This window comes from Glandiceps talaboti, chromosome 18 (genome assembly GCF_964340395.1).
Source record: "Glandiceps talaboti chromosome 18, keGlaTala1.1, whole genome shotgun sequence".
Taxonomy (NCBI): Eukaryota; Metazoa; Hemichordata; class Enteropneusta; family Spengelidae; genus Glandiceps; species Glandiceps talaboti.
In genome coordinates, this window is record NC_135566.1 from 11,900,001 (window position 1) to 11,910,126 (window position 10,126).

Here is a 10,126-nt window from a genome sequence, read left to right on the forward strand (position 1 = left end):
TGGTATCAATAATTTATGGTTGACAGATTTGCTTTCCTTTGTTTATGACGAAATAAACTGAAATTTCTGAAATCCTGGTAAATTTGTTTCATTTTTCAAGTCTATAACTTTCAGTTTTACCTGTTGAAAAATATTAGATAAAGGTATATGCAAGATTTAGTTGAAACTGAGTCATTCATTCACTTTGATTCCGTATTAAAGCTAACGTGATCTGTCTAGTAACGATTGAATGGACAGTCCCTTTCTTTGTGCCCCTCACAACTCACTTGGTTAACAATGGGCTGCAACACTCGTATGTTTGATCGCTTTATCATCATCTTTGAAAACAACAATTAGGTGATATGGTTTTATGATCATTGGTGCCATTAATTCTGAGCTATATGTTAAAAAAATATCGATTAACGATGACACAGCAACTCACCTCCACGATGACCAATCACGCGCGGCTTGAATTTTATTTCTTTCCGCCGGTGTATCAGTGTTGGGTACCGTAGCAGTACGATGGAAGTGACAATGTAACCGGCAAATATTGATAATATAACCATAACTTCTATCATGGGAGACGTTGCTACAAACAATAAACTTGTTATTCCCTCATCGGATCGAACAATTGCATCTACTTATCAGCTGATTGCAATGCACATGCGCGATACACATAACCTACAAATCATCCAAAGGAATTCCCCTGGTGGCCCGCGGGAAAATCAAGCATGTTCTGCGATCAGAGCAGGTCAGTCGATAAGACCGTTATGTCGCATTAAATAGAGAATGTCCCTTCAGTATTTGAATGTACGATTATAAAGTCGAACAACTTAGAGTAGTGAAGTTTTTACACAAATTCAACTGTCTGAAGCCAATCCGCGGAAATCACCCACCTGCAGATGCTAGATGTTCGATCAAAGACCGGTCCAAAGGCCATTCATAACTTTCAAAGTCCACAGCATTTTACATTTAATCATAGACAGTGGAGGGGAAATGATTTAATATATATCACTGTACATGCACAGTAGACGATTGTCGTCAAAGTGGATCCGTCCGATTGTGTAGAACAATCGAAGTGCGAACTCGTTGCTGTCATGTCAAAGTTCAGCTTCGATATGTAGATATTTGGATGATGACGTAATACAAAAAATTGATACATTACAAGTAGCAAGTAGGTCAGTGTATCTTCCAATGGAAGTAATAATCGATGTATCACACGTACAGTTTATTGCTACACTGGCATCCATCCGACCTTTGACCTTATGCGTTCACCCTGACCACTTGAAACTCCAAATTGATTTGTTCAACATATTTTAACATTGTCGAACCATTTGCAGCCAAATCCGCCCGTAGCTGTGTGTGGTGATATATATGAATAGGTAGTAAAACACAAGTCTTAGAATGATTATTTTACTTGCTGCCTTGGTTCTGGTTATTCTTGTTACCTATGTACTGTACACTCTGGTAGTATCATCTGGGAGTACATATACCAGTAACACCATTGATGCATTCATTGACACATCTATAGGTAAGATTTTTTTTTGTTTTCTTTTTCTGTGTTGTCAGTATTTTATTAAAAGTTAGTTTGTTATTTGGTTTGGGTTTGTATGTTGTATACTGTCATCGGAGTCTTTATCATGATTGAACCATCTATAGTAAAGTTGTTGTTGTTATTGTTATTGTTGTTGTTGCTACTGTTGTTGTTGTTGTTGTTGTTTTAAAAACATAGATTAATTGATTGATTCAATAATATTTCATTTTATTTATCCATTTATGTTTCATTCATTTACTCTTTATGATTTGTTTTTTATGTGTATCTACCAACCTGTATAGTTGAAATTTGTGCATTGAGATACACACACACATACACACACACACACACACACACACACACACACACACACACACACACATTTCATCCAGGGTATTCTGAAATTAGTATAAATTATAATATAGCACCCCCCCCCCCCAAAAAAAAAAAAAAGAAAAAAAAGAAGAAAAAAAGAATTGTTTCTGGTCAGGACATTTGGTCTAAAGTGGTGCGATGACGCAATTTTTTTTTATTCTCAACAAACCTGTCACTCAATCTACTACATGTATTTATGGCTGTTACTGTTCTATTTAGTACTTTAGAGTAAGTATGTATGTGACGCAGACGTCATTTGCTTGTTCAGGATTGGCTCTGCAGTTGTCTTCACTGAAGTAAGGAGGGTTATTTTTGTGTCCGTCCACCACCCCCTCCCCCCATCTGAAGACTGCATGGGCTGGACAAACATGAAAAAAAGACCGACTTGAGGGTATTTAAGTGATGCGTGCACTGACCAGAAACAAATCTTTTCTTCTTCTCATATTACAGATATAATATGTATGTCTACCAATACTTAATACCTAACTATCCATTTGTCTGGCTGTTTCATTCTAGGTGTATATATTACCAGTGCTTCAAAGATGTTCCATGGTTTTGTGATGCTCTGTCTGTCTGTCTGTCTGTCTGTCTGTCTGTCTGTCTGTCTGTCTGTCTGTCTGTCTGTCTGTCTGTCTGTCTGTCTCTCTGTCTGTCAGTCAGTCAGTCTGTCTGTCAGACAGTCTGTCTGTCTGTCTGTCTGTCTGTCCCTTTGTAACCATAATGTATCCCTCCATGTATGAACTCGCCTTATTGTTTCTTCTGTTCAATATCTCGTTATCTGTTCAGATGATGAAGATTTTAGTAACCATGACAACCAGTCACAAGATAAATATAAGCCGCTTTATTTGAAACCTGGTAAACAACTTCTGATACTTTATGGAACTGAGTATGGATTCAGTGAGGAGGTTGCTAGGATACTGTATGACAGGTAAGACTTCTCTTCATCATTAGAGGTGACACTATTTTGGGCAGGGGAGACATTGATGCTGGTTGTTAAGATTACCCTGGGAACTGTGAAATAGTTGTTTGCAGTTTGGTATTGCTATAATTTCAAATGATGTAAGATTTACATATCTCTGCCATGTTAATTCCCAGTTGATATCACAATTCTAAGTCACTATATGAGGATTGATGACATGACTCTGTCAGCCAATTAAATGTACACATACTCCACAACGACAACTCTGCTGTTCCTCTGATTCTTGTCTTCTTCGCTTTCCAAGAGTCGCTACAAAAACCTTTGGCACGAGATCTATCTCTCACATCAACCCTGCATCATGGAACAATCTTCCTATTGATCTCCGCGCCAACCAAGTCTATTACATCCTTCCATCATTCTCTCAAATCCTATCTCTTTAAACATTAGTCTCAGTCTTCTCCAATATGCCTTGTACTTAGTGTCTGTGAATCCACGTTTCCTCGTACCATACACTAATTTTCTTTCCATTTACTTCTACCCCTCAAATCTCCTGCATTGTACATACAGGAAATTATATTACAATCTGAAATCTGCTGTCTGATTGGGGAGGGTGTGTGTGTGGGGGGGGGGTGGGGGGGGGTGGTGTTAGGATTGTCTATTAGTAGCATTATTTTCTTTTCAAATTTTTGGTATTCTTGGTGTATCTTCAGAACTACACTAAAAGGAGACACTTTTAAATATAGTTGATTTGTTCATAATATTTAGTTTTCATTGAATAAAATTGGCAATTAAGTATAAAAGAAACAATACATAGCATAGTGTGTGAATTTAAAAAAAAAAAAGCATTCCATATATGGACACAAACAAATGCATCATTGTATGAATAGAATATTGCCCCCCACCCCACCCCACCCCACCCCACCCCCTCAATAACAGTTGTAATCACTGAAAGTTTGTAAATTCTCTGAACTTGACTGATGTACGTACAGACATCTCAACTGATTCATATTATGTATGTGAAATATTTCTTTGCTGCATGTTTCTTCTGCCTTTGACCAGATTACAACAATTGTCATCAGTTAATGAAGATGAAATCCAGTGTAGATTAGTTAATGCTAAGGACCATGAATTAGTGGACTTTGACAAAGAACAAGTTCTCCTGGTTGTCATATCAACAAGTGGTGATGGTAAGACATGTTACAGTACAATTTCATGATGACAACAACAGCAACAAAATTGGCAGCGACAATGACAATGACAGCAGCGGCAGCAGCGGCGGCAGAGGCGGCGACAACGACAGCGACAAAAATGACAATGAAGACCGTCCAGGGATGACGACAATGATGATGACGATGCCAACGATGGTGACAAAGATGACAACAACGACAACAATTTTCCTTTGAGTCTGATAACACAAGATTCTGGGTCCAAAGGAATTAAGTTACCAGTATCCAACGTTTCAGTCCTTCACAGAATTTAAGATTACAATGAAATGAAATGAATTGAATTGAAATCATGATGGCTGATTTGTAATAAAACGATCACATTATCATGTACAAGTTGCAGATTCAATCCTTGCTTTTTCCATGTGTTCTCAATGGCTGAAATCATTTGGCATTTTTGAACTGTCAACTGTGTCACAGTCAACCTAAATGTATAAATGGGGACCAGGTAGGATAGAGGTTGCTATGTGAAGGATTTAATCCTATGCACTTACACAGACTGTAAGGGTAAATGGGGAGCTGGTAAGCTATGTTTACTTTTTACATACTGATAATTTACCATCAATTTGTCATTATATTGTAGGTGTACCACCAACAGATGCCCGGTCCTGGATTGACAAATTAATGAATAATAATGATTGTTTTTCTCACTTAAATTACTCTGTTTTATCACTTGGTGATTCTAATTACCCATATTTTTGCAGAACTGGTAAAACTGTAGACCAAAGGTAAATAAAATAAATTTTATAATTGGTAAATAATGGTAAATAAAATTTAAAATTTTTGTAACCTGTAAAACTATAGATTGTACATAAATATTATAAACTACCTGAAATAACACGAGTCAAATTTTCCTGCATTGGTTTTCCACCAACTTCTTATTTTCACTTTTCAAGTGACAATTTAATGTACATCTTATCTTGTCTTGACAAGTAACCCATATCTTAGAGGTTTTTTCCTATTCTGTGTTCAGATTAGCATATAAGGGAGCCATCCCCTTGGTTCAAAGGTCAGATGTTGACATGGAAGACTGGTCAGTTATTAATGATTGGATGCAGAAAGTTATAAATTCCATGGAAACCATTACCATAGAAACAAGACTTGATTATCTATCACCAAGGTTACCCAGAGACGATGATACACACGATAGAAATAGACCTTTTATGAGTAAAATGATAGTAAGTGTTATACTTTGAATTGCACATTACATTCTGAATTAATTGCAATGATCCTAGGAAAGATGATGGTGTAAGCTATCAAAAATTGTATTTTATTCACCAACTACATAACCTCAACTTCAAAATGGTGTTTTTGACGTCTTCAGGAACAGAAGTATTTGACTAGAAATTCAAAGCAACTGAGTGATCTTCGCCAAACTTCTCGAGAAAAAACACATCAATTGTGAGGTTCAAAGTAAAGTTTGTTTGTTTGTTTGTTTGTTTGTTTGTTTAGAAACCCTCAAGTTTAACAGAAAAAGACAAAAGTATTAACTAATACAAATGTTCAATTTTACAGTTTCTAACAGAATGATAGCATATCAAAAATGAGGACGATACATGGAGTTGAATTGATTTACGTTAGAAAGACATACTGACATTAAAATTTGATGAAAACTAGATTTAAAGATAATTATATACATATTTATTTAATGGTTGTCTTTGTTTGTTTGTTTGTTTGTTTGTTTGTTTGTTTCCATAGGTTAAGCGACGCCTAACTCATTTATTGACAGAAGATGATAAAGAGACAATTCATTGTGAGTTTGATTTACATGATAGTGGACTCACTTTTACGTCTGGTGATGCATTAGGAATCTTTCCTCAAAATAATCCATGTGAGGTGAAGTATTTACTTGATGTGTTGAAGTGTACAGGACAGGAACTAGTTGATGTACCATCATGGGCTTACCAACCTAAGCCAGGTTTGTAGGAACAAAACTAACTTTTGAAATGTGTCACTTGCTCAACAAAATTCATAGCATTCATTTGTCAAAGCCTAAAAACCAAATTAATACACCCTTCCATTTGTGTTCTCTCTTGTTCTCCTTTGTCACTCTATCTCTGTCTGTCTGTCTGTCTGTCTGTCTGTCTGTCTGTCTGTCTGCCACTCTCTCTCTCTCACTCCCCCCTCTCTCTCTCTCTCTCTCTCTCTCTCTCTCTCTCTCTCTCTCTCTCTCTCTCTCTCTCTCTCTCTCTCTCTCTCTCTCTCTCTCTCTCTCTCTCTCTCTCTCTCTCTCTCTCTCTCTCTCTCTCTCTCTCTCTCTCTCTCTCTCTCTCTCTCTCTCTCTCTCTCCCTCACTTCATACTTGCAGTACAAAAAAAGTAAATAAAAGGCTTATATATTTTACTACTTTTAAACATCAGTGAACATTTCCCAGACGTTACATTCTTGTAATCATTTTTTGTGTGTCTTTATTTTGACAGTTGGTCAAGTTTCACTGGAAGAAGCTCTAATGAAATATTATGACTTGAAGCATGTCAAACCAGAGTTGATGCTTTTATTGGACAAACTTAATGATGATAAAATGAACCAAAGTAAAATGAATGAACTTTTAGAAGATGGTGTAAGTGATATATTTGTATGTATGAAATCAGTCATTTGAAATTGTATCAAGGAAGTGAAATATGACATTATTAAAAAATTGAATTTTATATTCATTTATCATTACTATAACTTTTATCTCAATATCACTTATAGTAAGTAAATTTGACTATATTTTGTAAGATTTAAAATATTATTTAATAATTCATGGGTAATGAAATATTTTGCTTTGCCTATTCACAAAATCCATCAATCACCTATTACTATAAACATGGAAATATTTGCCAATGACTTATTTTCACTGGAAAAGGAAAATGCAATGATAAGTCTAAGTAGTGACTAGAATGCCATCTTGTATATAAACACAGTGAACCAGTCTGGTAATTAGTAAAAATTTATCTTTGAGAACTAGCTGAAGACTGTAAAATCACAACACTTTCTCGGGGCAACAATTTCTGTTTGCCGTATATTGTTCAGGTTCTAGCAATGAGACTTTGGGAAGTTTATATCACCACAGACATAGAACAGACAGACAATCTAAAATTTTAAGATTTGGGGAAGTATAAACTTACGTTAATAATCTTTTACCTCTATCTTTTTTCTCTTGCCAGATTTCCAATAGAAGCACAAATTTATCATCAATTTTATATCACCACAGACACACAGAGCAAGAAACTTTTATATCACCACAGACATAGAGCAGAGGAACTTTTATGTACTGCAAATGCACAACAAACATAGAAGCTAAATTTATAGAAAGATTTTGGGAAGAAAAGTTCTCAGACTGTTACTATAAACTTTTTTTTGTTTCTTTTGGCAGATTTCCAAAAGAAACACAAAATTATCAAAATATCTTGAAAGTCGAGAGGTGGCCGATGTACTAGATGATCTTAGTAATGGTATCGTCATTGATTGGAGGAAAGTTTTAGGCAATATGAAAAGTTTACAACCAAGATATTACTCCATCTCATCATCACCTATTGTGGTAAGATGGATTTATTTTTTTCATTTCAGAGTTATCAATATTTTGAACACGAGAAATCATCTTCCGTGCACAGGGTAAAGAGGTGGTGGTGGGGGTTGGGGTGGGGGTGGTGGTGGGATATCACTCCAATTCCATAATGAACGAGAAGTAAAGGAAAATTAATAGTTTGACTATTCCTCAAGAAATCAAAATATCAACAAATTAACAAATATACTTCAGGACAATACTATCTGAATAGCTGAGAATTCCCATTGTCGTAAACCACAACCTCTTTTATGAGATTTAAGTTTGGTGCTATCACAGGAGGAGACCACGTACATGCAAAAGAGAACTCTAACAAAAAGTACAGTAGATATGAAATATTTCCTCCATGCTCAGACATCAGCAATCAATCAACCAACCAACCAACCAACCAACTAATCAATAAATCAATCAATCAATCAATCAATCAATCAATCAATCAACCAACCAATCAATCAATAAATCAACCAATCAATCAATCAATCAATAAATAAATCATTCAATCAACCTTTACTACAACATATCTTGCCTTACCAAGCATGGTAAAGGATACAAAAATAACATACAGAAAGTCGTGTAACAGACTGCTGGAGGACTGTTTACTTCCAAAAGAAATTTTAACCATATTAGCCCTAAATTAAATGTCATACATTGACCTAAAAGTCTGCAAAACTTGTATTAGTTTTAGTTAAGAACTACAACAGAATAGAAATAAAAAGTTACCTTTTACACAGTATAAATAAAGCTTTGCAGGCATATACCTGCGGGATATGTACTTATTATAATTCAGAACTTACCAAAATTGAGATAGACTAAAGTACATGTTGACTATTTGCAGGATGGTAATGTTGCCTGTGTTACTGCTGCAGTGGTACGCTATAAATCATTGGATAAACCACGGACTGGTGTGACAACAACCTTCCTACAAGACAGATTACAAGTCAACCAATCATGTCCAGTCTTTATCAGTCACAATCCTGATTTTAGGTTGCCTAGTAACGGGCAACTGCCAATTATTATGATAGGCCCTGGAACAGGTATAGCACCCTTTAGGGCTTTCATTCAAGAAAGAGGTATGTAGTGTGTGTATACATGCATTTGAGTGCATGCACATTTGTTTGTGTTTGTGTTTGTGTTTGTTTGTTTGTTTGTATGTATGTATGTATGTATGTATGTATGTATGTATGTATGTATGTATGTATGTATGTATGTATGTATGTATGTATGTATGTATGTATGTGTCTCTGTCTGTCTGTCTGTCTGTCTGTCTGTTTGTCTGTGTTGATTTTCAATCTATGTACTAGCTGCATGTTCACTAATGTATATTTTTGGTTGCACAGTTTACACCAATGCCTCAGGACCCAACATTCTGTACTTTGGATGTCGACATAGAGATCAAGATTTCCTGTATAAAAGTGAACTTGGTGAGTATATACATACCAACTATTTTATAATGACGTGCAATTTATGATATGCATTGCTACCTTAATATGAGGAAAATCATAAAGTCATATATATGCATGACACTTGTTGGCAGTATTATGAAATGGATATACTTGGTAAACAGTTATTTTATATGACTGCCACCATATCTTATAGTTAGAGCTCCAGTAACTAACTTTTCAAAACCAAAGTACCTAAATTAAGGGTGTTTTCATCCTGTCAGAGCAATGGGTTGACAGTGGACATCTTGTACTGAAAACTGCATTCTCCAGAGATCAAGAGGAGAAAGTGTATGTCCAACACTTACTGAGAAATGATTCCAATTTTATATGGAAAACTTTGCAGGTAATATATTAAATTTCATTTTCATTTTCAAGAAATACAACATAAAGTATATTACAGAGACATTTCTGAACTCACTCGTTACTCTGTTCTGGCTTAAGCAATGGAAATTTAGCAACGCCAGTGGACTGAAAGTGATAACATGATTAATTTCCATGGCTGTTGTTCTGACTCAGACTATTGGAGACTACCTTATACTATATTTCACGCACTCATAACTATTACCTAAATAATTATTACAGTGTCAAATCATGCTATGTTTTCAGGATGGTGCTTACCTCTTTGTATGTGGGGATGCTAAACATATGGCACATGACGTCAACAACGCATTGATTGACATCTGTCAATCACAGGGTGACATGCACCAATCAGAAGCTGAGAAATATCTAGTCTTCCTGGAGGAAAACCACAGATATCAGAAAGATGTATGGGTCACATGATGGTCATGTGGTTTATTTCCACCACAGTACTACATCCTACACCAGCCATGTAGAATGCAATTTTTATGTAAATGAGTAATTAATATGCAAAATTTCAAACATCAGCTGTAATTCTATTTCATATTCTTGAAGGTCTCCTTGAGAGATGGATATGTCAAATAAAGTTATTTTGAATTATTTCCTGGATCATTCTTGTTTTTTGTCTCCCAATTAAGTCGCAGGAGGTAAAATCTAACCTAGTTCCCATTAGGAAGAAGATTATTAATTTTACCAGAGTTCAAAATTATGATTCGAGGTATAGAAATCTATGCAAGTTTTTACCATTTT

At 35.5% G+C, this 10,126-nt stretch overlaps 2 protein-coding genes across 2 annotated transcripts in view; one reads left to right on the top strand and one right to left on the bottom strand.

Annotated features, from left to right (window-relative positions):
- The window catches only part of LOC144449668 (lysophospholipase D GDPD1-like), a 7,655-nt gene extending 7,098 nt beyond the window's left edge, over positions 1-557 (bottom strand). Inside the window, exon 1 of the mRNA XM_078140242.1 lies at positions 422-557. Within this exon, the coding sequence (XP_077996368.1) occupies positions 422-557 (136 nt within the window). The remainder of the gene's footprint in view (positions 1-421) is intronic.
- Positions 558-1,383: 826 nt separating this feature from the next.
- LOC144449669 (NADPH oxidoreductase A-like) lies at positions 1,384-9,799 on the top strand. Its single transcript, XM_078140243.1, has 12 exons — positions 1,384-1,510; positions 2,675-2,816; positions 3,867-3,994; positions 4,614-4,758; positions 5,004-5,208; positions 5,729-5,948; positions 6,451-6,590; positions 7,389-7,553; positions 8,413-8,647; positions 8,915-8,998; positions 9,241-9,362; positions 9,626-9,799. Exons 1-12 carry the CDS (start codon positions 1,384-1,386, stop codon positions 9,797-9,799), a joined length of 1,887 nt encoding a protein of 628 aa, XP_077996369.1.
- The last annotated feature ends 327 nt before the right edge of the window (positions 9,800-10,126 follow it).

Bases quoted from the DNA above. Each gene is read 5' to 3' on its own strand.
- LOC144449669 (XM_078140243.1), top strand. From the start codon at position 1,384: ATGATTATTTTACTTGCTGCCTTGGTTCTGGTTATTCTTGTTACCTAT. The intron at 6,591-7,388 runs GTAAGTGATATA...TTCTTTTGGCAG, and splicing joins ATGAACTTTTAGAAGATGGT to ATTTCCAAAAGAAACACAAA. The intron at 8,999-9,240 runs GTGAGTATATAC...TCATCCTGTCAG, and splicing joins CCTGTATAAAAGTGAACTTG to AGCAATGGGTTGACAGTGGA.